Raw genomic sequence first — 25,805 nt, 5'->3', positions numbered from 1 at the left:
TGTAGCGTCGGCATTATAGCAAGAGGCTATGCAGAAGTCGAAAAATTTGACAGAATATCTGCTGAGTGATTAAGGGCTCTAGGCCATGTAAAGGTAACTGCAGTCTATTTTATCTGAGCAGCATGGATTTTACCATGAATACAAGATTGACACACTACTTTTCATGCACTAGTTTCAGCAAGGCATTATTGCACAATAGATTGTGTGGCTACTGGCTACACCACACGTGATAAGAATGTCACAGCAAAATTTGCCAGCCACTATCCAAATTTGTTCTCATTATTTTTATGCCATATCATGGTACACAATGTGGTATCGTCTTTTGCCGCATCATCATTTCTTTCAATTTTTGCATCAGACCACAACTTCTATTAACCATACATCTCCTCCAAAAATTTATTTTCGTTTGTCATTCTTTTTATCATCATCCAGTTTGATGACATCGAAAATGACCGTCATTCGGATCCGTCAGTCGAGAGGTGGTTGTGTTGCTTCTGCGACTGCCGTCAAACCACGGTCGATTTGGCAATTTTCTGGTTGATTGCAATTCATTCAGTGATGTGATTTTCTTCGAACCTTTGCTCATGTTATGAGATTGTCTCTGGGCCATCGATGATCATGTTCTTCTCACTTGCTGGTCTCTATCAAAATTGTGCGGGTCTCAGCTTTGATCTTCTCATCTCATATTCCGAGTCCCCGACTTTCATGGCAATTTCAATTCCATCATATTCCTAAAGCATACATTAAACTGGCTACAAAGTCAATGATTATGATTTTTCTGATTTTTAAATAACCAAGAATATTATATTTTGACTAAAGTTCATGATTTTAGAAAGCATTTGCCCTAAAAATCAACAATTATGAAAAAGAGTAAATGTCAAAATTGGTCCTTAACATATAACCAAAATACGAAGTTGGTCCAAAATAATCATATTTTGAAAATCGATTCCTAAACAAATGAAATCGTCTTCGTAATGGTCCCTTTTGACGATTGCGTTAAAAACTGATGGTCAACGTCCGATTAGTGATATTTTGACCCAATTAGTATACTAATACATAATTAATTAAAATAAAATAAAATTAAAAAATCCAAAACAGACTTTTCTTTTTCTTCTCTCCCATCTCTCTTGGTTATTTATTTTTGGAATTATTTATTTATTTTATTTTAATTAATTACTTCTCCGTCCGCCATTAGGAGTCTTTTCTTGGCGGCACGAGTTTTAAGAAATGTTAAAAAAAGTGGGTGAAACAAAGTTAGTGGAATTTGAGTTTCACTTGTATATATTAGTTGTAAATGAAATGTGAGTAAATGAGTTAGTGGAATGTGAAACCCTATTACTATTCATGGCAAAAGTGAACTATGACTCTTATTCACGGACGGACTAAAATGGAGAAACATGACTTCTATTCGCGGATGGAGGGAGTATGTATGAAGTAGTATACTAATTAAGTCAAAATATCACTACTCGGAGAGTGATCGTTAACGAAACCATAAAAAAAGGCCACTTCGGCGACGATTTCATTTGTTAGGAGCCGTTTTTAAAAAAATAAATGTTTGAGACCAACTTCATATTTTGGCTATATATTTAAGACCAATTTTGACCTTTAGTGTATGAAAAAACAATGAACATCATCCCTGAGAAATAGTCATGTTTTTTCTGTTTTGTTCAATCCACAAAAAATAGTCTTCATCTAGATTTGGCTCGTTTTAAATGTCAATCTTACAAATTATGTTCTTAAATTGCATATATCATATATTTTGGTATTTTGACGTATTTGTTGATAAATGATAGAAAAAAGATCTTAAAAATGTGCAAAAGTGTCAAGGTTCAGCGGCCTCTGTTCGAGCCCATCTTCCAACGAGTTTGAAGTCCAATCAGTGCTTAATACATACCATTCTCTTCTTCTTCGAAAGAGCTTCGCGTGGGTACCTTAAACATCTAAATCGGAGTTCTGTGGAAAAAGTTATGGCCATTTTACGAACGTCGCGCAGTGCAGTCAAAATTAGGCGAAAACTAAGGGAGGAAAGAAATTGTTGCCAAATCTCTCCTATTAATTGAGGATTTCGTATTTACCATCTTTTCCATTACTTGGAGGGTACTTTTTACCAATTAAAAATCCTTTTCTAGCCTATATATACCACATAACCTAATTCATAATATTCATCTCAGAGTCTCCAACCCTCTACATCTCTATACTTCTTCCATCCTATGTTTCACATTTTATTCTTTCATCTTCCATTGGAGCGGAGCTCTGCAGATCCAGGCAAGAGAAACTGAAGACTACATCATTCAACCTTGGGTTTTGTTTTGTTTTTCTTCATGTCTAGTACTTTTTGTTGTTTTACTTGTCTATGAGTAATTAAACATCTTTTGTAAAATTTTTGGTAAACATGCTATGATTTTGAGTTATTTATTCAGTTGTTTTTCCTTGTTAGCTCTTGTAGTTGTTTCAATTTCTCTTGTGCTTATACATTTGTTTGATTGACCATCTTATGAATGCATGTGGATTTTACTACAAGAACCGAGGAGTGAGTAGTCTAATTTGAAAGATGAGAAATTGACGTCTTTGCCAATATAATCGAGAGATTTGAGTCTTTGAATGAAGCAAATATATCTTAGGAGCTTTTAGGAGTTATTGCCTTAGTTCTAGGAAGGAGAATTCGGTTCTAGGTAGCAATCTACAAATTATATGTTTCGAGAGAAGATATAGTTTTACACCTGTGATAGCTTAGTCACTCTAGAGAGCGTAATTCAAGGAAGTCCTTTGGATATTAGCTTTTGATTGTGGTTCCTAAAACTCTACATTCCTTAGCCCGCTTTGTATTATTTTTGTTATTTTTTTATGTTTTTTTGTTATTTGTTTATTTATATCTACTTTAATAAATCTAAATCCCAAAATCTCGTGTCTCTAGATAGTATATGACGCTTAGTATATAATAGACAGTTGCAATCTTATTCCCTTAGTTCGATATCCCGGTACTAACGTTTAGCTATATTAGATCTACCTTGTATACTTGCAAGTAGACTTGCCCACGGTTCATGAACCGTCGGTTTCGGTTCGGACCGCCGGTTCCGGTTCTGGGAAATATGGAACCAGAACCGAACCGTAAGGCTTTTTCACGGTTTCGATTTCCGTTCGAAAACCGGCGGTTACGGTTTCGGTTTCAAACCGCCGGTTTTGGATGGTTCGTAGCGATTTAGGTTCGGTTTCACGGTTTTTTTCCTTTTTTTTCCCATGTAGTTTGTAATTATAAAACAAATTGAAACAAGAAAATGGATAGTTTAAATTGAAGTAAGACGAGTAAGGTGAAAATGATCAAATTTACAATTTCAATATAAAAATTACAACGTGATAAAATTTACAAACAAATTACAATGTGATATTACTAACATTTAAAAAAATAGAGAGAAATGAGATACAATTTGAATTTAAAAATCAGCATTTAAAAAATAAATAAATAAAATTAAAAAAATGGTGTTTTGTGCAATCATTTTTGAAGAGTGCAACCATCACCCACCACCAACCAATGAACCAATCAATTTTGAAGAATGCATATTCATATTTTGAAGACTGTATATCATACGCAAAAAACTGTGAGATTGCATTAACCAAATTAATTGATTTTAATTGATCTTGATTAACTAAATCATGTATGATCAACAATGCCCTACAGTGTACTTACTGTGTAAATCATTTATAATGCTTTCATATACGAAATTAGTGTAACATTGATGAGTGATGACCCTTCTTGGCCTCTCTAGTCCACACAAGTCTAATGTTCATATTTAAAAGTTCAAACATAAAATTTTTTAAGTGTACATAAAATTCATGAGCTTATTAGAATATAGTATATTAACTGGATTCTCACATGTGGAACGATCTCATAAATCATGTTCCCTTCTTAATTTTGGTCGAAATCAAATCAATATTAATTCTTAAATATTTGAGAATTTTGTGCAAATTTGTTAAAATGCTAATCCTAAAATTTTTTAGATGTGAATTTTATAATTTTAGCTTAATTAGTTATAAGATTCAGAATTATTTGAGAACAATTTCGTATCGGAACCGTGAAACCGCTGGTTAACCGGCGGTTCGAAACCGTCTAGAACCGGTGGTTCGGTCGCGGTTTCGGTTCGAAAAATTTGGAACCTGAACCGAACCACGGTTCTAAAATTCACAGTTTTGGTTCGGAATATTTCTCGCAGTTTCGGTTCGAAACCGTAACCGGTGGTTACGGTTCAGTTTTAACCGCCAATTCGATAAACCTTGGGCGGCTCTACTTGCAAGTATTTTTAGTGCTAATAAATAGTGCATCAAGTTTTTGGCGCCGTTGCCGGAGAATATTATTGCTTTAAGCTGATATTGTAGAAAGGTTGATAATGCTAGTTTAGAGTGCAATATTATTGTTTTATTTTATTTTATTTTATTTTTATTTTTATGTTTATTTTCGAGGTACTTGAGGAGAGCAAGGAGCACAACAATGCCTTATTCCATATATAGTAGGCTTCTGATTTGGACATGGGATTGTGAGAGCTTTGAAGATGTGATGAGTGGATTCTTAGAAAGAAGTAAAATACGTGTAGATGAGGTATTTAAAATCAAGGATTGGTGGGACACTTATATGAAAGCTTTGACAAGTTTTATGGAAGATAAAGAGACGAGATACGATGGGCTACTCAAAGTGATGAGTGAACATATCCATACATTCGACGAATGGGTGAAATCTTTCAAACCCTCTCTCTCAATAATTTTAATTCCTTTTATTGCTGACAAAGTTGATTTTGTTGAAGATTCAAAATCAAGTCATGCATGGGAGAAAGGTAAGAGTAAAGCTAAAAAACCCAAGGTTAAAATTGAAATACCATATGAGGTATAATTTGTGTGGGTTTAATTTCATATGTCCATGGTCAAACTCTGTGTATGCACAATATTCTGCTGCATCACTTGATAAGTTCCGTAGAGCGTGGGTGAGATATAAAATTCCATGTTAACCGCTCTCTTCTTTTTGTTAATTTTACAGTTTATTTTATTTTTCCTCCGAAGAGCTGAAGTTTCTCTCCGTAAAGCTGAAGCTAGTATTAGTTTAATTTTGTTTATTTTTTTTCTTTCGCTGAAATTTTCGTTTTATACTTAAAAAAACTAACAATCTGTTCTCTTAAGTTTTTTTTTTAATTATTTTTATTTTCGTTTTCCTTTGCTTTTTTAGAAAAAAAAATTGGAAAAAAAACCAGCTGTTCCGTGACTAGGCCGATTTAAATTTTGTTTTTTAAATTTTTTAGTCCACGTTCTTTTAATTTTGTTTAAAATTTTTTTAGTTCGTTTCTTTTAATTTAAATTTTTTTTTGAAAAAATAGCACCTTCTCCTCTCCCTTTCTAATTTTTTTCTCCGCATAACTCACACACCACACTTCAAATTCACATCACTTAATCAATTTCTTTGTATTCTACCAATCGTTCTTGTGCTCAACTGTTAACCAACACAATGTATGTTCTTTTAATTTCTGAGCTTTGATCTTGAATTTTAACATGAATGGCTTTGTTGTTGATATATATTGGTAGTTTGGATTGGAATTTGATGGGAATGATGAATTTGTAAGTTTTGGAATTATTTGTGTTTGGTGTGCTTGAATAAGATTGATTTTTGTGGATGAAATTTGAATACTTCTTTGATTTGATTCTTAATACACATAGTTCATGTTCATAGCATTGTGAGGCTAATTTATTTTGCATGAATTGTGTATATTTAGTTGTTTTGCTTGATCATGGTTTATTGTTCAAAATTCTTGCAATTAATTGAGGGATAGAGAAGATTATGGGGGATGAAAAATGATCATGTTAAGGTAGATAATTTGATTTGCATATTCTAGGGATCTAAGTTTGGGGGAATGCCAAAAGTTACTTGTTATATCCTACTACAATTTTCTTCATTCTATGCTCACATTGCAAAATTGTAGGTACAGAAGGCATCCCAAAGAAATTTCCAAAAGAATAGGGGGATAACTTATGAGCTTCAAAGAACGTCAAGCTAAAGACGTAATCAAACGCGTTGATAAGGCCAATTTCATGCATCGGTTATGGGGGTAAATTCAATGATTTCCTGGGTCTAACACATGTTTTAAGCCAGGTTGTGTAGAGAAATTACCTGATGGAGGAAGAAGGAGAAAACATTTGCCTGACGGAGGAAAAGAAGTGGAAATGAGCAAAAGAGCACGAATTTACCAGACGGAGAGAGCTTCGAAGATGAAGGGAAAAATAGAGAATACAAGGAAGGATCTAGAAGCAATCTGTCTATAAATACTGGAAGCGCAAACCAAATTATCATCACTCTTTTTCATGCTCCAGCTCGTAGTTCTTAGCTCACTCTTCAAATTTCTCTACACACACTGCACTATGGGGTAATTTTAGAGGAGGTTCGCATCTTGATAGCTAGTTTCAGTCTGTGTACCACCGTCCTCACGTAGGGCGAAGAAACAATCATTTAATTTCTGTTTTTGTTGCTTTTGTGTCGAGTCTTCGTTGTTCGAAGCTCGGCGATCGTTGAATCATTGTTGAATTCTGGATCGTTTAGCTATGGAAGTTTATGTTCTGTTTTCGTTTCCAATTTGTGTTGATCCATGTTGTTTATCTACTTTGGATGCTTTTCGCACTTGATCTGTTTGGTTGAAGTTGAATCAATGTTGAATTGTGGTTGATCAGAGTGAATTGTCTGGATCGGAATAATCGGAGTTAGGATTTGTTTTTGTTTGCTCTTGGATCCGGAGTGTATGAAGCATCTGGTGTCTGGATCTGTGGAATTTTTGCATGGAATTGATGTTTAGCTTTTGTTTCTTTATTTACCTCGTCTAGTGATAGTAGTTTAATCGTAGTTTAATCGTTCGATTCAACATGCTCTGTTCTGATCTTGTTGTTATTCTGTTTCTTTACATGTTGATATCATATTGTTGGAGAAGATGAAGGTCGTTATCCGTTAAGAGTCAGATTCTGTTATTGAAGTTTTTCTTTTCCGTACTATTTCCGTTTAGGGAAAATGGTCCCCACTGCATGCGTTTCCTCTGTCTAGCTGTTTTAGGAAAGTAGCTCCCTAGGTCTAGTAAAACTCAACTGTTCTTTTTACTTTATATCTCACCATGAATGCTCGCATAGTGTTTTCTGTTTCTTAGGTCTAGCTGTTAGATAATTTTTATAATTCCCAAGTCTAGTAGTTAAAATTCTCAACCCAATTTTGTGTGGCAGCAACCAACCCCATTCCCAAGTCCTCTAGCTCTTACTCGCGTCCTATTCTTCTCTGTGGGATCGGCCATTTTCTTCTCTATACTAATTACTAGTGTAGTGGGTTGAGGTATTTTTTATTGACAGTAGGCTGAAGGTGAGTCCGACGACCATAGTAATCTCGGTATTGAGTTCCTAGACCTCGCAATCTAGTGAATTCCCTTGACCTGAGGATTATGAATCAATTGAAATGTAGTGTGCTCTCAGCCTGACCATCACGCTTGTTGGGAGGCAACCAAACATTGTTATCATTTTTTTTCATATTTAATTTTGTTTTAGTTTATTTTGTTTTCTTAGTTTGCTCACGTCCCTACCCACTTTTTAAACTTATTCTTAACGTAGTTTTGAATAAGTTTGGGGGGATGAAGTGGTGGACCGTGAGTTTAGTTGTTTTTGCTTACTTTTGTTAGTTTAGTTTTTATTTTTTTAAAAAACTCGAGGTGAATATAGTCATGAGCATAACATAGAAAACTTAGAAATACTCATGTTTAGGGACATCAGACCGGGTTACCTATGATGAAAAGTTCTATTATGTTTTGTTTGAGTTGACTTGATGCATTGATTTGAAGGTTTAGTGAAAAGGTTCATAATTAATGAATTGCTTGTTTGTCTTGAATCATGCTTATACCTTGTGAGACTTGAGCTATAAATTTCTTTCTTGTGTGATTTATCTGCATTCATGTACTTGTTTCTAGAACTTGCTTCCAGTCTGCCTAAGTTTACATAGTGTTTAAATGAGAAGAAATCTGGACAAAATCTAGAATTTAATGAGATTTGAATTGTTGGTTGGGTTTGAGTTTGATGTAGTACAAATTGATCACTTTTGCTATGTTTTTAGTCACTTTTTAGCCAAATATTTCCTCACCTTACCAAAGAGTCTACATTTATAACCTAAAATAAAAACCTTTCGAATTTTTGATTTTAATCACAAAAAGTAGATGAGGGAATAGACTTCGAGCAAGCCTATGGTAAACTTTGCATGTTGCATGATCTAAGAGCATACACTTTTTCCAATATACACTTTGTGAGTGAGTGATAAACACACTTCAAAACACTTGTGAGCGCATGTACTTCAAGGTGATCAATGTGTTAGAGTTTGTATACTAGAAATCACGTTTCGAGTGATTGAATACTGTAAAACTCTTATTTTATTTTCCAAGAAATAAAACAGATTATATTTGTCATAAATTGTTATGATTTACATTTAATGGATGTTAATTGCATGTTTAAATGTATAAGTTAACTTAACAAAGTCTAAGTCTTTGTTTTAGTAGACCGGTTGTGGGCGACGACCACTTTAAGGTAACACGACCAGTCCTAAATAATGAAAAAGAAGAATTTCACGACCTAGATGGAATTAGACTATCCATTGTCCTCATATTTCTAAGTCTTACTGAAATAAGATGACATTGGTGTGGTAAAGCATTGAACGGACCTAACAGCAAGACATGTCTTTTTGCTATCTACTGAAAGATGAGGTATTGATAAATATTTGTTTCATAATCAATGTAGGTTAGCATTGACCATACGGTAGTGGTGATTAATATCTAGCGGTGCTAGGATTGCTATTATGTTGAATCGTGCGCGAGGTGAGTCTCGTTTGATAATGTCCTCAAGAGGAGCTCAAACAAGGTTTTATTATTTCGAAAATTGGCCAGTTGGAGTTTTATCACTCTATGAATAATAAATAAGTGTTTCTTGCTAAGCCCACTCTTGGAATTAATAAGAAGTTAATTATTTAAGTCCATAGCAGACATTAATTAATTAATGGACATTTTTATCTTAAGCGCGGAAAACGAAAGTTAAAATGGAAACCCGGATTACTTATAATTTCGGATTTGGATTGGGAGAGTTCAATATTACTTCTGTAGTGGTTACTCGTAATATTCCAATTAAAGTTTATATTAAATTGTGGGTTCAATTTAATTAGTAAAAAGCAAATTGGGTGAGCCTATATCCAAAATCTTCCATAGATCCCTGACTGGGCCCAATATGAACTTAATATAAATAGGAGAATAAAGGAGACAGAAATCACAATTATTATTGATTAAAATTTCCGTCCCCCTCTACCTAAAGGGTTCGAATTTTCCTCCTAATTGGAGAAGGATTTCTTCTGTATTTTTTATTTAATTCCTAGTATTCCGGTGAGATCAGCCCACACTGATATTGGAGTACAGTTCGGGAATCATAGAGAAGATCCGTGGTCTAGTATTCAAAGCGTCACGTGGAGAATTCACTAGCCATCGTCAATTCTTTGGAGAATTAATAAGGTATTATTTCTGTTCCGTAGAAAAGCATGTTTTAGGTTTCAATTATACTTAAAGCATGATCAATTCAAGTTAAGAGTATGATACATGTGATAATTACGCGAATAGAATTTGTCTAAGTAATCTGCTAAATAGATCTGATTATTATGTGATTTATTTGTTCGATTAAATTGCTAATCGCTTCCGCTTCCAGTTCTTTCACAATGAGCTAGTAATGAAAGCACACTAATAAGCTTTGCTTGATTTGATTTGTATTCTAGTCAAACTGTTTATTTTTTGTTATAAATACTGAGGCAATTATGAAATCTAGTCCTTAACATCCGTGTTTCTTATTTAATTTTTCTCTTATTTTGTTTGAGGACAAACAAATATTTAAGTTTGGGGGATTGATAAACATGGGATTTGCATGTTTTTAAGGCCCAGATTTGGCTCGTTTTAGATGTCAATCTTGCAAATTATGTTCTTAAATTACATATATTATATATTTTGGTATTTTGACGTGTTTGTTGATAAATTAGAGAAAAAGATAGAAACAATGTGCAAAAGTGTCAAGGTTCAGCGGACTCTGTTCGAGCCCATCTGCCAACGAGTTTGAAGTCCAATCAGTGCTTAATACATACCATTCCCTTCGTCTTCGAAAGATCTTCGCGTGGATACCTTAAACATCTAAATCGGAGTTCTGTGGAAAAAGTTATGGCCATTTTACGAACGTTGCGCAGTGCAGTCAAAATTAGGCGAAAACTAAGGGAGGAAAGAAATTGTTGCCAAATCTCTCCTATTAATTGAGGATTTCGAATATACCATCTTTTCCATTACTTGGAGGGTACTTTTTACCAATTAAAAATCCTTTTCTAGCCTATATATACCACATAATCTAATTCATAATATTCATCTCAGAGCCTCCAACCCCTCCATCTCTATACTTCTTCCATCCCATATTCCACATTTTATTCTTCCATGTTCCATTGGAGCGTAGCCTGCAGATCCAGGCAAGAGAAACTGAAGACTACATCATTCAACCTTGGGTTTTGTTTTGTTTTTCTTCATGTCTAGTACTTTTTGTTGTTTTATTTGTCTATGAGTATTAAACATTTTTTGTAGAATTTTTGGTAAACATGCTATGATTTTGAGTTATTTATTCAGTTATTTTTCCTTGTTAGCTATTATAGTTATTTCAATTTCTTTTGTGCTTAACATTTGTGATTGCCCATCTTATAAATGCATGTGGATTTTACTACAAGAACTGAGAAGTGAATAGTCTAATTTGAAAGAGGAGAAATTGATGTCTTTGCCAATATAATTGATAGATTTGAGCCTTTGAATGAAGCAAATTTATCTTAGGAGCTTTTAAGAGTTGTTGACTTAGTTCTAGGAAGGAGACTTCGGTTCTAGGTAGCAATCTACAAATTATATGCTTCGAGAGAAGATATAGTTTTACATCTGTGATAGCTTAGTTACTCTAGAGACCGTAATTCAAGGAAGTCCTTTGGATATTAGCTTTTGATTGTGGTTCTTAAAACTCTACATTCTTAGCCTGCTTTGTATAATTTTTGTTATTTATTTTTTTTTATTTTTTTTGTTATTTGTTTATTTATGTCTAGTTTAATAAATCTAAATCCTAAAATCTCGTGTCTCTAGATAGTATATGACACTTAGTATATAATAGACAGTTGCAATCTTATTCTCAGAGTTCGATATTCCGGTACTGACCTTTAGCTATACTAGATCTACCTTGTATACTTGCAAGTATTTTTAGTGCTAATAAATAGTACATCATAGGATGAATTTCATTTTGGTTCGTCCACAATATTGTAACAACTTTTTTCTATTTTCTCACTTATGTTGCTAATTTTGCAGTAATGTGTCATTCAATACCATATTATTGTTTGTGGATGAAGATAATACTTCATTCGTCCCAGTTTTATAGACTCTTTCCATTTTGATCCATTAACTTTCTCTTTCTATCTCTTTCCTACCTTACTATTTATACATTAAAACACGTGTCATCCTAAATGTCTTTATTTTTATGGGACTCCATCCGTCTCTCACTAAGTGAAACATTTCTTTTCGGCACAAGAGAACAAAGTAAGAGAGGAAATGACTCATTTAGCTTAGGTCATGATGTATTAATAATTATGAATATAAATTACAATTGTTATTATAAATAAAAGGACTAGAGTCCAAATGCTGTCCTAGACATATGGTAGTTTTTAAAATTTGGCCCAGAACATTTTGTTTGGTACCTTCGTGCCATGAACTTATCAATTTGGTTTTTTTTGCACGATTTTGATGAAACCGTCAATTTGTTCTTGACCTAAATAATACAATAATCCATGACTAATAAAACAAATTAATACCCTCTCCATCCCCAAAGAGTATGAACAATGGGTTCAACACGAGTTTTAATAAGTAAGAGGAAAAGTAAGGGAGAGAGAGAAAAGTTAGTGGAGAGTGGATCCATATTATTGTAATGGTATAATTTGTTAATGGTAATAGTATTAGCTGTTAATGGTAATGGTGTGTAAGAGTAATATGTTGTTTGAATTTTCCAAAATTAGAAAATTCATGCTCTTTAGGGATGGATAAAAAAAGGAAATAGTTCATACTTTTTGGGGCGGAGTATAAAATACAAAGAAAAATATTTAAAATATGATAGCTCCACTATTTCCAATTTCCGCACCCCTGATAGAAAAATTGGCGCTCTCTCATCTCCTGCTCTGGCGCCTCAATTGATCAAACCACATTCACCTACTCTTTCGAATTCCCAACTCATTGAACTTCTCGTGTTTGCGTCATGCTTGGCTCCACTCCCCAATCTCCATCTGCCACAACCCACATTTCTCTAGGATCGCATGAGCTTCATATTTGAGCAAATCGATGAAATTGATAAAGATCGTGTACAAAGAGACCAAATCCTAAGGCGAATTCAGGCTAGGCACAAGTTCGAAGAAGTATAAGGACGCTCACCTTGTCGATGCGACGCCCAACCCGTTGCGGGGAGATTTGGTACAAGAGGGATTATAGTCGAGATTGGCAAAAACGAAGCATTCGATCCAGTTAGGGTAACTACCATTGAATAAATTCATGTGTTAATATAGCGTGATCAACTCGTTCAATTCACAATTTGCCGAAGGGATCAATTTTCCGCTGAGCAATGGATTGCAGTCGATCAACTTTGAACAAATGAGTTTATAGTACTCTCCATCCTCAAATAATAGTACTCCCTCTGTCCTACTTTAGGAGTCCTAGTTTAGTTTGGCACAGAAAGAGTATGTTTAGTGCGTCCCATGAAATTAGTCCACTTTTATTTTTGACAAGTTTTTATCTATTATAAAATGAACATCATTCTCCACCGAAAACACCCCACTCACTTTTTTTTTATCTCTTCTACCATTCTACATTACTAATTCCCCATTAAAACCTATACTTTCCATAAAATCCCTATTTTTATGGGATGAATGAAATATGGAACTTGGATTTTCATTCAAAATATTTGAAAAATGAATTGAAATGAGTAATTAATTATTCTTTTCGTCCCACTTTAGGAGTCTCATTTGAGTTCGGCACAAGTTTTAAGAAATGCAAATAAAAGTTGGTTAAAAAAGATAGTGAAATGTATATCATACTTTTATATATTAGTTTTATAATAAAATGTGAATGGAAAAAGATTAGTGGAAAGTGAGGCCTATTATCGTTTATGGAATATTTCATCTGGAACACTCCTAAAGTGGGACACTCCAAAATAGTAAAATAGAACTCCTAAAGTGGGACGGATGGAGTATATATATACACTTAATCATGTATACTTATTGAACTATCAAAATTTTAATTTCAAAATATGATAATAAATTAAAATAATTAGTTAGCAATGCTTAAGTGCCTCATGAAGTGGATTAGTATATTACTACCTTCGTCCCATTTTAGGAGACCTAGCACGGGTTTTAATAAATATAAATGAAAGTTGGTGAAAAAAAAGTGGAATGTGGGTCCTACTTTTTTATATTAGTTTTAGAATAAAATGTAAGTGGAAGAATGTTATTGGAATGTGGTGCCTAACACCATTTGTGGAATATTCCAATCGAGATTCCTAAAGTGGGACACGAAAAAATGGTAAACTAAGACTCATAAAGTGGGACGGAGGGAGTTATTGAGTACAAAATGAGTTGACCGCCAACCTTTCATGATTCCGATAACCGATCAAATCGACAAGTTAAGTACATGAATACCAAACATAACGTTCTTGACCAAATTTGTAAAACTATCACTTTAGTTTAAATAAAAGTGAATAAAAGTGCCAATTCTACTAAACTGTGAATTGAAAAGAATAGGAGCACGTGCATGCTCCTAAACCAATTCAATCATTGAAAAGAATTCATTATAAAAAATTACGCTTAATGATAAAATAGAATGCAACACAAGTCAGGTGCATTGATAGTAGAGTTGAAATATAATTAACGTGAATCAAAACTTGATTAAATAGTAAGAAATGAACTCATGTAAGCTTCATATTAAAAACATTTAAACCTCAACTTTTGCAACTTGATCATGGTACACACCATAGATCTACCCTGTCCTAGACATAAACTTCAACCAAGTATAATACATTCACTATCACATTTTAACGGATCAAAATACAGAGCTGCTGCTCTCCTTGTATTCAATCCCAAAAAACTTTAGTTCATTACCGCAGACTCGATTATAATATGTTATATCTAGACTACGAGGCAAAAGAACTTACCGGCATGAGGTCAAATGCGATCTTCATGTATTTACGAGTGGAGGAAGTAAAGCCAGCATGTAACCTCTTAAGCGACCCCTTGGGATGCATGATGTCCTCACCATCATTGACAGAATCATCATCATCGCTATTATTCTCTTCCTCATCATCATTGTTGTTATCATCATCTGTGTCGACGATATTGCAACTCGACCTAGTTTGAACACCTATCCGCCTTGGGATGTACACATTCAAATAGTAGCTAATGATGCTTCCTTTGCTATGGCATGGCAAACATCGTGAGGCGGCCTCCACGAAGCTTGTATCATGAGATGTAAGATTCTTTTTCACAATATCATTAAATTTCCTCTGTTCCTCCTGATTCCATACCTTGGAGACATCTTCTCCCATGACATCAAACCTCCATTTCCAAAAGACGGGGCCAAGTTCGACCTTTAATTGGAATCTTTTGGCTAACACGTGTTGTCTAACGCACTCTATAGACCCTGGAAATGCACATAAACAATCTTGAGGTCTTCCTCTTCCGACCCTATCATGGTACACATTTTGGCTTCTTCCTTTCGGCGGCCATATTATCGAGTCTAACAACTTATTTTCATCATTCAACTCCGTATCACCAATGGTTATGCGACTCTTGGAGGATGGGGGATTCCAAGATGGAATGTCTACTTGGAAACGCGGTCCAACCGGAATTGCTAACTTAGCATGGTCATCAGTGATGAAGGAAAGCCAATCTATTGGTTGTTTTCTATCAAACCTTTGATTACTTGAGGTCTTCGACAACTTCATACGTGAGACCAACTTCTTTTAACGAGGCTAGATGATGCGAAATTATATGAAGATACTTATTCCAGAAAAAGAAAAAAAAAAGAAATTCAGCACATAGTTCAAAGGATCAAGTTCATTAGGCTAGTTGCTTCAAGATACAAGATCAAAGCCTATGCCTATATTTGATAGCTAAGAAAGGGCATGTTGGAAGAGAAATTGGCAACTAAAATCTCTATAAATATGTCAAAATATCTCAAAAATATCTCATACCCAAAAATTATGACAATTGGTAGGATGCTTCCCCTTCAACTAACACCATGCACGCACAAGAGTGAGGTGTGTGAGTTGTAACTGAAAAAAGGGGAAAAAAAAAAGAACTATGAATATCAGAACAAAAAAAGAATTACTTTATCATGGGCCCTACCATCCCCGTATAATTTCAACTACTTTTTCTTTCTCATTACTTACTTTACAAAGTATGCATTATAACTCATGCCAAACCTAAATGACTTATTTCTATGGGACGGAGAGAGTTCTTTATTGTGTTAAGTGGAGAAATGATTTATTTTTTAATGTATTATTGTGAGAGAGAAAAGGTACTTGGAGTAATAATGAAGAGAGGAAAAGTGAGATTCAATGTATTGATTTACTTTTTCCAAAGAAGGAAATGTGCTCTTTTGTGGGATAATTAAAAAAAAATGTGACATCTACCTTAGGACAAAGGGAATATATCATAGGCCCACAATCAAGATTCTAATCATCTATAAAGACGATTAAAGATTATTGGAAGAATTATATCTAAATCACCAGTACCACATTCAAGACTTCTAATCATCTATATCGTTTGCAACTACGATAGTAAGAACCGTTTACAATGCAAACCATGTGAGCAATAACCTACAACCTGTACCTCAGTCATCTGCTCACAACTCCCTTACTTTACAAAAAAAAGAACAGTTTCTATAATTTGGTTGCTATTCTATTTGTTTCTCCACAATTTATAGTTTTCCATTAGTTTGGTAATGACTGATTTCCATGTCCTTGTATGTTCTTGTACATAATACTAAATAAATCCTCATACCAATGATATATACACATAGTACTTACATCTACTCCCTCCGTCCCGGCTAAAATGACACATTTCTTGGCTGGCACGAGATTTTAATAGTTATTGGTTACAGTGTTTAATTAGAGAGAGAAAAGGTGGGTGGAAGTATTAAAATAGAAAGATAAAGAAAGATGAATATATTAACAAGAGTGGGTAAAAGTTGTTGGGTGTATTAATTGAAGAGAAAAAGTTTCCGAAAAAAAAATGTGTCATCTTAGTGGGGACAAACTAAAAAGAAAAACGTGTCATCTTAAACGGGACGAAGGGAGTAATACATAAAAACTAATGAGACAATGTCATGGCTCAAAATCTAATCCAAACTCAAAGCTTGGCACAACTGTATCTTAATATTCACAAACGACCCATTTCCATGTCAAAATTTGTATGCTCTTTTTTTACTTATCTAGAAATCCCCACCTCAATGTTGATACACATAGTAGTACGTGTACATCTAATACATAAAAACTCATGAGACCATGACATGACTCAATCCAAACTCAAACCTAGGCACAACAATTACATATTGATATTTGGTTATTTCAAACTCAAACTCTAAGATTATCCATTGTTCCAAATAAGTGGAGCATCAAAACACCAATGCTTATTTCATTTAAACCTGAAACCATGTATCCCATGACCAAAAAGTATCTCATCAAAATATCTTAAATTGGTTTTGAATCTCCCCTTATGTATACATATATAACTAACAAGCAACTAGGGAAAATGAGGAATATCACAACAAATGGATATGCCAAACTTAATAGCCAACCAATGAAGCAATGTCATCAACACTTATAACCAAATACCACAAAAAAATAGAAAAAGAGGGGGAAACAATTAAAATTCACCATGGAATTTCTTAAGACTCTAAAATTAAAATTGAAGAGATCTCCATATACCAAATAAATCACAAATATTACGAAAGATTGGAAATTTAGATATCCTATGGGAACAAAAAGTTACCTTCCGATAATGACAGGCACCGCAGTCTTCAACTTTATGCAGAGCAGCAGAGAGAAGCGCTGGTATAAAAGGAATTCAATAGAAACCCAGAGAATTTGTCAAATATAATATTGCCATGGTTTTTCTAGAATTTAAAATTTGAAATCAGAAAAGGCATTTGGATTTGGGAATATCAATGATCTTGTTTTCCCAAGGTATGAGGATTTAAACATCAAATTAGAACGTTTGATATTCACAAGGTTTTGTTTTGTTTTACTGATTTCAAATTTATTTGAAAATTTGAACTTTTGGGATGGATTGTGCATTTAGTGGTAAGAAAATGGTCTTATCATGAAATATTTATAATTATAAGTATATAAAAATCACAAACATATTCTCTCTGTCCATAAGTTCTAATCCACCTGTCCCTCTTATAGATTCCGTGATAGAGATTTAGGCAAGCGATTTAAGAAAATTGTAAGTAATTTATGTGTACAAAAAATAAAATAAAATAAAGCAAGAGAGAAGAAAAGGAGTTGCTTTATGCCGAGAAAAGGAAAGAACTCAATAACAATGAGACAAACCAAAGTGAGTACGACTCAACAACAATATGTCTGAGGAAGTGGACGGAAGAGTGCCTCTGTCTATGAAAAATAATCTTATTTCCCATGAAATTAGTTTCTACTCTCTACGTCTAGCATTTGAAGTCCAATTTGAGATCAGCATGAATTTTAAAAAATATAAAGAAAAATGAGTGGAAAAAAATAGTAGAATATGAAACTCATTTTTATACATTTATTTCATAATAAAATGTGAGTGCAATCAATTGGTGGAATGTAGGCCTACCTACCGTTTATAGTAAAAGTGAACTGTAACTCACGGACTAAAATGGTAAACCAAGACTCTTAATGGATGATGAAAGAATATTTGTTTAGGGAAATTATATGACTAATTTTGGGCTTTAGTCTTAAGCAAAGAAGATAAAATTTAACCTAGAGTCATTTATTTTATACCATTGTAAAAATATATTCGACCGTTCTCCAACAAAGGTGTTTTTTTAGCCTGTCCATAAATTTAGACAAATATTATTTTTGGCAAGTGTTTTCCTTTATAAGATGAGCTTCATTCTCCATAACTAATATTCAATATCTTTGTATCTCTCACTCATACTTTACCAATTTCACATTAACTCATACTTTACTAATTTTACATTAAAATTCGTGTCGTCCCTAAAGTAATTTTTTGACACGGTAATTGAGAAATTATAGTAAAATCAGATAAGACTAATACACAACGATTTATTTTATTTATCATGAAAAAAAAACTTCTATCTCCAATTTTTGACTTGGCACATGATATGCTTTCTCCGTCCCATAAAATTATGTCCACTTTCTATTTTCTTTCGTCTCATAGAAATATGAGTATTTTGATTTATGAAAAATTATATCAATTTATTTACAACTTATACCACTATGAGTATTTTCATTTATGAAAGATTATATGTAACTCTACTTATATAGATCAATTTATTTACAACTTATACCACTATAACTCACCATTACAACTCATTAAACATTAATAATGATATAGATTCCACTATCCACTAACATAACTTTTTACCACTCTTTTACTCTCATATCTTACTTTACCAATTGTGCATTAATTATCATGATATTTCAAAATCCCCAAAATATTATTGTAGGATCAGATCAATTTTGATAACTTTAAATCATAAGTATAAATTTAATTATTCAATAATACAAAAAGAAAAACCCAAACAACTTTTGATGGAGCATTCTATGCATGAAAAATTGAAGAAAATTAAAGATCAACAATCATTACCTTGTCTAGTTGAGGAATTCGCATCACAAAACTCCTGAGAGAGAGATTATGAATCACAAGACTCTATTTTGTGACATTGAAAATTGTGATGAGATCTGGGGATAGTGAGGGAGAAGGCATATTTATAGGCAGAGGTAGATAGCATAGAAAACCCTAGAATTGCATTGGGCTTTGTGGGCCTATTATTTATATTCACATTTAATATAAACCTAAGCATAAAGCTTGGATGACGTTTTTAATTGATGGAGTAGCAATTTTCAATCATAATTGTTCTCAAAATTTAGTTTTCTTGATAAACGTATCCTTATTTATCTTTTCCACACGTTAATCTCAAATATTTCATTATCTAATTTATAGAAAAACTTTACTCATAGATTCAATGTCAAATTTGTGAGAAGTAAACAACAATACAACAAAAGAAAATACTCTCTTCATCCCATAAAAATAGGCTATATTTCCTTTTTGGTCCTTCATATACAAATAGTCTATATCTAATTATAGCAATTTTTTCTCTTCTTTTCCTTTATCTTTTATGGATCCCACCTTTCATTACATAATTTTAACTATTTTTCTCCATCTCTCTTACTTTATCAATTATGTATTAATATCCGTCCAAATTGCCTATTTCTATATGACGGATGGAGTATACATAAAGGCAGATTCAAGTAAGAACTACTACATATCTTAAAGCATAATTAAGAATAAATATTAATAGGGTTTTTAGCTTTTTAAACCAAAACCTGTCCCCGAATTTAGGTTTTTACATGAACTTTGAGATTTGTTTTTAAAACCACGAACTTTCATTTCGTTAGGATTTTCCCAACCCGACCCGAATAGCATAATTCAAAATGTTAAAGTTGTGTTTTGTTTATTCAAAAGTTGTCATATGTTATGTAAAAATTGTGACTGTATGTATTATTATGCTAAATAGGATCCAAGTAATCAATTTAGTGACAAATATGATTAAAATTGACATATAGATAACCCGGGTTTCGTCGTTGACCCGCCGGGGAAAAATCCTAACGAAATGAAAGTTCATGGTTTTAAAAACAAATCTCATAGTTCATGGGAAAAATCGGAATTCGAGGAAAGATTTTGGTTTAAAAAACCAAAAAGCCATATTAATATTAGAATATAGAAATCGGATGGCATTGATGTCAGTTCAATCCAAGCTCATTCAGATTGGCGGATTGAGCGGGTCAGCCCGACGGACTAGTGGGTTAGGCTGCATAAAAAATAGTACTCCTTCGGCCCCACTATACGAGCCCCGATCACTTTTACATACTCGTTTTATAAAAATCATAATAAATAGTCCCGGTCACTTTACCATTTCTCTTCTTTAAAGTGGAGTATGATTTTTACAAAATAAGTGTTCAAAAGTAACCGGAGCTCCTTAAGTGGAACGGAGTGAGTATTTTTTTTATTTTTTATTTTTGCTTATTTCATTTGATATGTGCCACGCCTATTCTTTCCAAATCATACATCCACATTTTCTTCTTATTTTCTCTTTGGAAAATATATGTTCTTATGTACTCCCTTCATTCCATAGTAGTGGAATCATTTTGTCATTTTAGTACGTTCTATAGTAGTGGAGTCATTTCTCAACAAGACATATATAAAAGGCGAATTTTGGGCTATTTTTAAAAATTTGTGAATTTTGGGTTTAGATTTGAATATTTATAAATATAGGATGTAAAAATGCAGATATTGATGTGAATTTAGTTTTCTAAAAATGATGATAATTTATTTATTATGAGAATGCGTTAGCGTTACACATGAATGTCATTCATGTTCATAGGCACTTGTGTGGAAAATCCTTCTGATTTTGACCAAATAATATATTATTACCACTACAAAAATGAGTTTAGACATAATTGCATGAGCAGTTACATGTCCAGTATCCACTTGAATTCATTAAAAATATTAAATTTCTTATCATAAATGGAGGAAATTCAAAGGTTTTAGAATATTCTGCAATTCATTTGTTTGGACTATAAATATATGATAGTTGATAGTAGTTTACAATTCGCCCATTTGGTGTTTTAGTTTCAGCAAAAAATTTGCTTGGTTTTAGGTATTCTTCTAAATTTTCAACGATATTGTTTTTGCTTTCAATATATATTTATACATTGCTATTGTGGCATAAGTTTGTGTTCCCATCAAATAATTTTCTACTTTAGCATCGAATTTAATATATGTATTTATTTATACTATTATTGTTTTTTGTGTAAAGTTCTTATATAGATGGATGCAATCTGATTGGAAAAGATGACACCGGCAAGGGGCGATGCAGTGCTGGAGATTATGACTGGAAAAGGTGAGTTTATTGGAGATAGAGACAAGCAGATAAAAAATGTTGGGAGATGGAGACGGATTAATTCTTAATTAGGAATAATTTTTTTTTATTAATTCTAATTCGTTGGTTATATTATTTATTGAGAATTTTTACTGAATTTACTAATAAGTGAGCACAAATTTTTCGGCACGTGATTTAAGGAAATGGGGTTTTGTTAGTAAAGTGGAAAGTGAATAAAGTAAGAGAGTTAATAAAGTAGGGAGAAAAGTAAGAGAGAGAATACCAAAAAAGAAAATGGCTTGCTTATCTTGGGACGTCCCAAAAAGGAATGTGAGTCGCTTATCTTGGGACGGAGGGAGTATATTTTTATTTGGTTTTATATATTCATATAATGAATTTTTATTACATTAGATTTCGTATGATGCTATTGTTTATCATTTCATAAAATTATTCATTGTGTAAAATAAGTTGAGGAAAATAAAATGGATCATGCAAAGCACGGGAATGATACTAGTTTTAGTAAAAGTCAACATATTTCTTCCCACTTAGTTTACTCTCTCTTGTTTTATTCTCTTTTCATCTCTCTATCTTTTTCATTTCCTAATTTATGAGTAGTATTTTTTTACTTAACTCACTTAACACAATTTTTCTGAAATTGTGTGTCGAAAAGAAACACATCCACTATTATGGAACGGAGGGATTAAAAGATGGATTAAAGTTTACAAATGTACCAGACTAAAAAGAAAAAAAGATAAATGTACAAATTTTCTATATAAATAACTGGTTACAATATTTCTTCGTTTTCTTTCAAATTTTATATTTTTTCTTATAGGGGAGTGATCAATTGATAACTCATCATTTAATTGCTAACTACAACTAATTTAAGGCCATAGGATTTTAGAAAACGTGTGGTCTACAATTTTCCACATGTAATTTTCGTTTTTATTAATAAAATAAAAAAAGATTAAAAAAAACGCCAAATTAGGATTTTAGATGAAAATGTCAATATAGTGTGTCGGAAATATCAACACAATGCTTTGAGAATGTCAACACGATGCTTTAAGAATGTTAACCCATTGCTTATATTGACATTCTACATGTATTATATTGACATATTTTATATAGTATGTTGACATTTCTGCTTTACGAAAAAATTGAAAATTTTTTGAATTTTTTTTCAAATTTTGACGTCGGAACATATGCATATATGATATCGTTGGAATCCTTATAAAATTATCTTTAATTTGATATATGTTATATGAATTTAAAGTTTTGGGATTTCTTTTAAAAGTTAGTTATAACTAAACATGTAGTTAATTGACATTAATACTCATATTGATATTTTATGGAATTAATCATATGGCTTTATTGACGTTTTTTGTTGATCGTATTGATATTTTTTGGTTGATGATCTAGGCCCTTAATTTGAATATCTAGTGGCTATTATTTAGTTGTAGTTAGCAATTAGGTATTGAGTTAGCAATATAACACTCCCCTTTTCTTATATCTACCTTGTATCATCATTTTTTATTTTTTATTCTCGCTATATATTTTTATTTCCAATATTGGTTTTGTTAATGTGTAAACGTGTATGTATTATACTCTCTATGAGATATATATTTAAAATTAATAAATAGATAAGGTAATTTTAATCAATATTTTATAGCCCGATTAGTCAGCTTCACTAATCTGAAACCTGAACGTTTAGGTTAGGCTTGTAAATTTTTTGATACGATCATGGAAGCCGTGCATCAAAGCTTGTACCGGCAGCTGTCTTCAATCAGTATTCGTCCTATCGAGATGATGTCCGAAAACTCTGAAACTGCAACCATTGTCTTCATCTTTGAAAGAGCTTTGCGTGGATACATTTCACACCCCAATCGGAGTCCAGATGAGGGAGATATGCCCATTTTACGGAAGCCGCGCGTTGCAGAAAAGTGCCACCCGGGTGGGTGGATTTGGCGGACAAAATCCACCCGGCTGGGTGGCCTCCCGAAGGCCCAACGGAGGCAGCAGAGTCCACCCGAGCGGGTGGCTCTTGGGCGGCTAGGCTACCCAGGCGGGTGGCCACCCGAAGGCACAGTTGAGGCAACGACGTCCACCTGGGCGGGTAGTTCTTGGACGGCTAAGCCACCCGGGCGGGTGGCTCGCGCAGAGGTTAGATTTTGTGGGCCTTTTCTTGAATTTTTGGCCTAGACTATAAATAGATGCTTGAGAGATTTGTTGATGAAAATAGATGTTGATGAAAATAGATGCTTGAGAGATTTGTTCCTGTTGATAAGGGTTTTTATCTAATTCCTAAATTTTAGGTTGCTTGATCATCAATTGATCCAATCAAGTATGATCAAGTAAAGGTATGCATCAAATGTCTTGTGAATTCCTTTGAGTAATGGAACCATTAGTTGAATCTAGCATGTTGAAGATGTTAGGTTTGGTATACTGAAAAGCATGTTTCGAGCAAGTTTCGCTCGAATAGAATCTTGCTTGTATACGTAAAACTCTATAATCCACTTTTAACCCGATTCAGTATTATTTCGAGCAGTTTCGCACAAATAGAATCAGTATATTATTACATTGTGTTTGTTTGTGCATTTATAAGATGTTTTATAAACATTTAAATATATAAGAAGCAAACAAAGTCTAAGTCTTTTGCTTAGTAAACTGGTTGTGGACGACGTCCACTTTAAGGTAACACAGTCGGTTCTATGCAATGCTTTGCAAAAGAAAAAGAAGAATTTCACAACCCAGATAGGCTTAGACTACCTATCGTGAAAGGTTGCAATGCCAGTCCGATTATTTCTAAGCCTTACCTGAAATAAGATGACGTTGGTGTGGTATAGCACTGAATGGATCTAACAGCAAGACGTGTCTTTATGCTATCTACTGAAAGACTAGGTCTTGCTAAATAACTATTTCTTAATCTACATACGTTAGCATTGAGCATACGGTATTGATTATGCACTACTTTGACTTATCAAATGGTGCGGGTTTTTCGCAACCCAATAATCCTGATATATTGGGTAGTGGTGATTAATATCTAGCGGTGCTAGGATTGCTATTATGTTGAATCGTGCGCGAGGTGAGTCTCGTTTGATAATGTCCTCAAGAGGAGCTCGAACAAGGTTTTATTATTCGGATAATCGGCCAGTTGAAGTTTTATCACTCTATGAATAATAAATAAGTGTTTCTTGCTAAGTCCACTCTTGGAATTAATAAGATGTTAATTAATTAAGGTCATAGCAGACATTAATTAATTAATGGACATTTATATCTTAAGCACGAGAAATAAATAATATAAATAACGTAAACCCGGATTACTTGTAATTTCGGATTTGGATGGGGAGTGCAATATTACTTCTGTAGTGGCTGCTTGTAATATTTCAATTAAAAGCTTATATAAAATTGGGGTTCAATTTAATTAGTAAAAAGCTAATTGGAGGAGCCCATATCCAAAACCTTCCATAGATCCCTGACTGAGCCCAATATGAACTTAATATAAATAGGAGAATAAAGGAGAGACATAATCACAATTATTAGTAGATGAAATTTTCGTCCCCCTCTCTAATTAGTAGAGGAGCTCGAAAATTCTTCAGCTCTCCTCCGTGAGGAATTTCTATCTTCTTTTTATACGAGTCCTAGTATTTTGATAAGATTAGCCCACCATGATATCGAGATACAGTTCGGGAACCAGTCAGAAGCTCCGTGGTCTAGCATTGAAGATCATTGATAAGGCTCGTTTCATGCATTGGTTTTGGGTTAAAATTATATGCTTTTGGGGGAGATAATGCACAAATTTTGAGCTTAAGTGTGCAGAAATCTGCTGGATCCGGGAGTTTGTGTAAATTGACCTGGCAGATGCAAAATAGCTGATTTTGAAGTAAAATACCAGAAGTCGTCGCTCGAACCTAGGAGAATCAGGAAGTTGACGAAAGGAGGCGTAATGGAGGTGAAGCACAGAAAAAGTCATCTACCTGGTCAAGGAGACAGAATGGCGTGCTGACATGAAGATCCTCAATTATTGCAAGGGTAAAATGGTCAAATACCGACAAGAAGTTGCCTTAGGGTTGAAGTTAAAGCCACTCTATAAATAGAAGCTTTCCACAATGAAGAGGTAGCGCTTAACGCTATCGTAGTTTAGGTAGGAAGCTCTCGTAGGTGCTTAACGCCACCGCTCTCTTAGTTTAGTTCGATAGTTTGTTGCTTTCTTGGCTTAAATATGTAGTTTCATCGGAGGAATTGACGACTTCACCTTTGGATCTCGACTTATTTTCGGTTTTATGAAGATTTGGTGTTTATTTTCATGTTATTGATGCTATTTACTTATGTTTCTTGGATGCTTTTTGCAATTGATAGCTTAGATGTTTAGATCCATGTTGTTTACATGATTTCCAGTAGTTTAGAGGTTGAGATTTAGTTGTTCACGTGCTCGATTTCTGAGATCCGATAGTTTAGGTGATGCATGCAAGGTAATCTGTGTTCATTTCGTTTTCTGCTTGACCCAGTAGCGTAGATCTGGTAGTTCTAGCTTGAATTTCGTGTTTACGTCTCGTTTTGAAGCATGCTCTGTTTTAT

The 25,805-nt window shown here is 33.5% G+C and overlaps 1 protein-coding gene across 2 annotated transcripts; it reads right to left on the bottom strand.

The window, feature by feature from the left end:
• Positions 1 to 167: 167 nt before the first annotated feature.
• Positions 168 to 19,023, bottom strand: LOC125218075 (AT-rich interactive domain-containing protein 1-like). 2 transcript variants are annotated; one of them, XM_048119683.1, is made up of 5 exons: positions 18,938 to 19,023; positions 17,117 to 17,175; positions 15,316 to 15,396; positions 14,278 to 15,121; positions 12,094 to 12,605 (listed from the first exon to the last, which is right to left on the bottom strand). In XM_048119683.1, exons 4-5 carry the CDS (start codon positions 15,064 to 15,066, stop codon positions 12,597 to 12,599), a joined length of 798 nt encoding a protein of 265 aa, XP_047975640.1. In that variant the 5' UTR covers positions 15,067 to 15,121; positions 15,316 to 15,396; positions 17,117 to 17,175; positions 18,938 to 19,023; the 3' UTR covers positions 12,094 to 12,596. The 2 variants fall into 2 exon arrangements, with proteins under 2 accessions (XP_047975632.1, XP_047975640.1); XM_048119675.1 differs by lacking the exons at positions 12,094 to 12,605; positions 15,316 to 15,396 and adding an exon at positions 168 to 748.
• Positions 19,024 to 25,805: the final 6,782 nt, after the last annotated feature.

This window comes from Salvia hispanica, chromosome 1 (assembly GCF_023119035.1).
Source record: "Salvia hispanica cultivar TCC Black 2014 chromosome 1, UniMelb_Shisp_WGS_1.0, whole genome shotgun sequence".
Classification (NCBI taxonomy): Eukaryota; Viridiplantae; Streptophyta; class Magnoliopsida; order Lamiales; family Lamiaceae; genus Salvia; species Salvia hispanica.
This window is presented reverse-complemented; position numbering and strand designations above follow the sequence as displayed.